The 2,564-nt window shown below is 52.4% G+C and overlaps 1 protein-coding gene across 1 annotated transcript; it reads left to right on the top strand.

Moving 5' to 3' along the window:
- Positions 1–309: 309 nt before the first annotated feature.
- On the top strand, positions 310–2,354 carry LOC102893958 (thymosin beta-15A; the record flags this gene model as incomplete). Its single annotated transcript, XM_006925322.2, has 2 exons — positions 310–447; positions 2,238–2,354. A coding segment is annotated over exon 2 (100 nt), but the record flags the coding sequence as incomplete, so codon positions are not given.
- Positions 2,355–2,564: the final 210 nt, after the last annotated feature.

Here is a 2,564-nt window from a genome sequence, read left to right on the forward strand (position 1 = left end):
TGTGGGCCAAGCAAAGTGCTAGAGATCGGGATGTAAAGATGAATAGCCTCAGTAGATTGTCCTCTGATTACCCTAAGCTGACTACCACCATTTTCAGTGGGCGAGAAAATGGAAAATGTGACTTCTACATAGGAGAGCATCACTGTCACAGAAATGTCCCGCACTGGGGCTGAACGATCCTGTACCACCTACCCTCTTCATGACCACCCCTCCTCCATGACCTGTCCAAGGATTGGGGAAAACAACACTAAGCATCACTTCCAAACCAACTGTTTGGTCGTCGTAGCATCCTCAGGCTCCTATGGCTGTAAAAAGCCAAGAGCCTGACTAGGGCTCCTTCGGCTTGGATCTCGGAGTTCCGGACGTTCAAAGCTAACTGGGCAAGAAGTGTCTGCTTATTGTAGAGGCCCCTGTTATCGTGGAGGAGTGCGTATACTTGGGAAAAAGGTAAGGGGAGCGTCCTGAAGAAAGGAGCAGGAGATGCAGGGGAGGCTTGACGGCGATCCATCCCTGGGCGAATCAGAGAGGGCTTGGGCCGGGTCTGGGGAGGCGGGTCGGGTATAACGCCATCAAAAGCCCGTTGTAGGGGTGGAGGTCCTGAGTAGAGGGGAGGCAGACTCGGGCCTGCAAAGCTAAAGCGGAGGGAGGGGCAAGGAAGCGGGCGTGGGATCCCTCCGCGGATCGGAGAGGGCTGGGGCGGGGTCACGGGCGGGGTCACGGGCGGGGTCTGCTCCGCGGTTTAATACTGCAGGGTCCTGCGCGGAAAGGCTAATCTTGGCCGGCGTGCGAAGCGGTCCGACTTCCCTGTCTGCTTTTCCCCGGACTTCCTCAAGCCTTCGGGTGGGGACGTGCGGTTCCGCGGGAGCCAGAGGAATGGAGGCAGGAGGGCGCGGCGGACGCGGGGCGGGGGCTGTCTGGCCTTCGGGACCTGGGGAGGCCGGGTTGGGACTGGCGTTTTGGATCTGCACCTCCTGGCGAGTCCGCGCGCGCCTTTGTCTTCCACGGCGCCGCCCCCTTCGCGCGATGCCGAATCCTCCCGAGTTGGGCCGGACGACCCGAGGGGGCGGCCCCCAGAGCGGCCAGTCCGCTGTGGCTGCGGGTCCGAGGCTTCGAAGAAGAGGAGTTTGGGCACCGTCCGGAATGGGCCCTCGGGGGCTGGCCCTTCGCCCTCTCCCCGCCCGTGGCGGACAGGTGAGGCTGGGCGCCCGCCGACGATGGTAGTTATTTAAAAACGTCTAAGCAAACTGCTGCCAACAAACCGGCCTGTGCGCCCAGCCCTATTATTTATTCGTTTCCCCACCTCTGGAGATTGGCGTCGGATCGCTGGTCAAGGGCGGGACTCAGGGTGACCTCCACGGAAGGGAGGCATATTCGGGACTTCTGGCTACTTCGGGCCTCGCCATTCTACTCTGGCCACTGGACGTGCACTGCCCCCACCAGGCCGGGGTCAGACACACGCTTGAGAGTTCTGCTTCCCGGTCTCTAGAGTCTCCTATTGTCTCTTCGCGACAAACCCGGAATGGTCACAGGGCACCTCATCTCCTAGCCTCTCCCATTGCAGAGGACACGTGGTGAAATAAAAATCAACTCCCTTTGGTTTATCCCATTCTGCCGAAGTCCCTGGTTTGATCCTAATTGCCTGTATCTTCTCACAACGTTTACAAACCAGTGCCACCAGGAGCTCTTATGAGACGTGATATTACTTACGACTGGATTAAATCTCTCCCTCTCTTATTGTAGCTCCTTAATCTGCTGTTTGGGGCCAGATAAAATGTTGAGAACTAGTCCAACTTACGCTACCATTTTTTGTGTGTGCTGCTCCCCAAGAAAAATGCCCCCCAGAGTGGTCGAATACAAAGTGAAGGTGCTTAAATAATGCTATCTCCAGTCTCGAAAATCGTTAGCTAGTCTTGTGCTTCTATCGCCTCCATTTGACCTTTCCTGTGATTTTAAGAGTCGGACACACTGACTGGGTTTTAGAGCATCTCGGTTTCTAGTGTATCCCAGACATGGATCCAATGACATGGACTGCCTATCAGAAATGGGGTAATGATGTGGAGTTCAAAATATTCTAATAAACACATGACTTTTTTTTAAGACGTGTGCTGTTTTTTGTTGTTGTCGTTGTTGAAAACCTGCAAGTAAAATGCTTATTGACAGTAAATGTGAGAATTTTTGGCTGTGATCCCTTAATATGACAATAGTTCTGCCGGTTAAGTTCTCAATTTTTTTTTCAGTCTTTCTTTCAGTCAAGATGAGCGATAAGCCAGACTTGTCCGAAGTGGAGAAGTTTGACAGGTCAAAACTGAAAAAAACTAATACTGAAGAAAAAAATACCCTCCCCTCAAAGGAAAGTAAGTCATGGGATGGGTGGGGGGCACGGGAATGGTTTCTATTGAAGAAAAACAATGGTGAACTTCCATAGGCTCAGTAAATAAACTCTTCCTAGTAATTTTTGCCACAAAGTAAGAAATAATTACAGTACCATTATATTTAATGCCACAGTTAAAAATATCAAAGAGCTGTCTTCTTGGGTTATATATGTGGTTCTCACATGATAGACC

The sequence above is a fragment of the Pteropus alecto genome, unplaced genomic scaffold (assembly GCF_000325575.1).
Source record: "Pteropus alecto unplaced genomic scaffold, ASM32557v1 C19212197, whole genome shotgun sequence".
Classification (NCBI taxonomy): domain Eukaryota; kingdom Metazoa; phylum Chordata; class Mammalia; order Chiroptera; family Pteropodidae; genus Pteropus; species Pteropus alecto.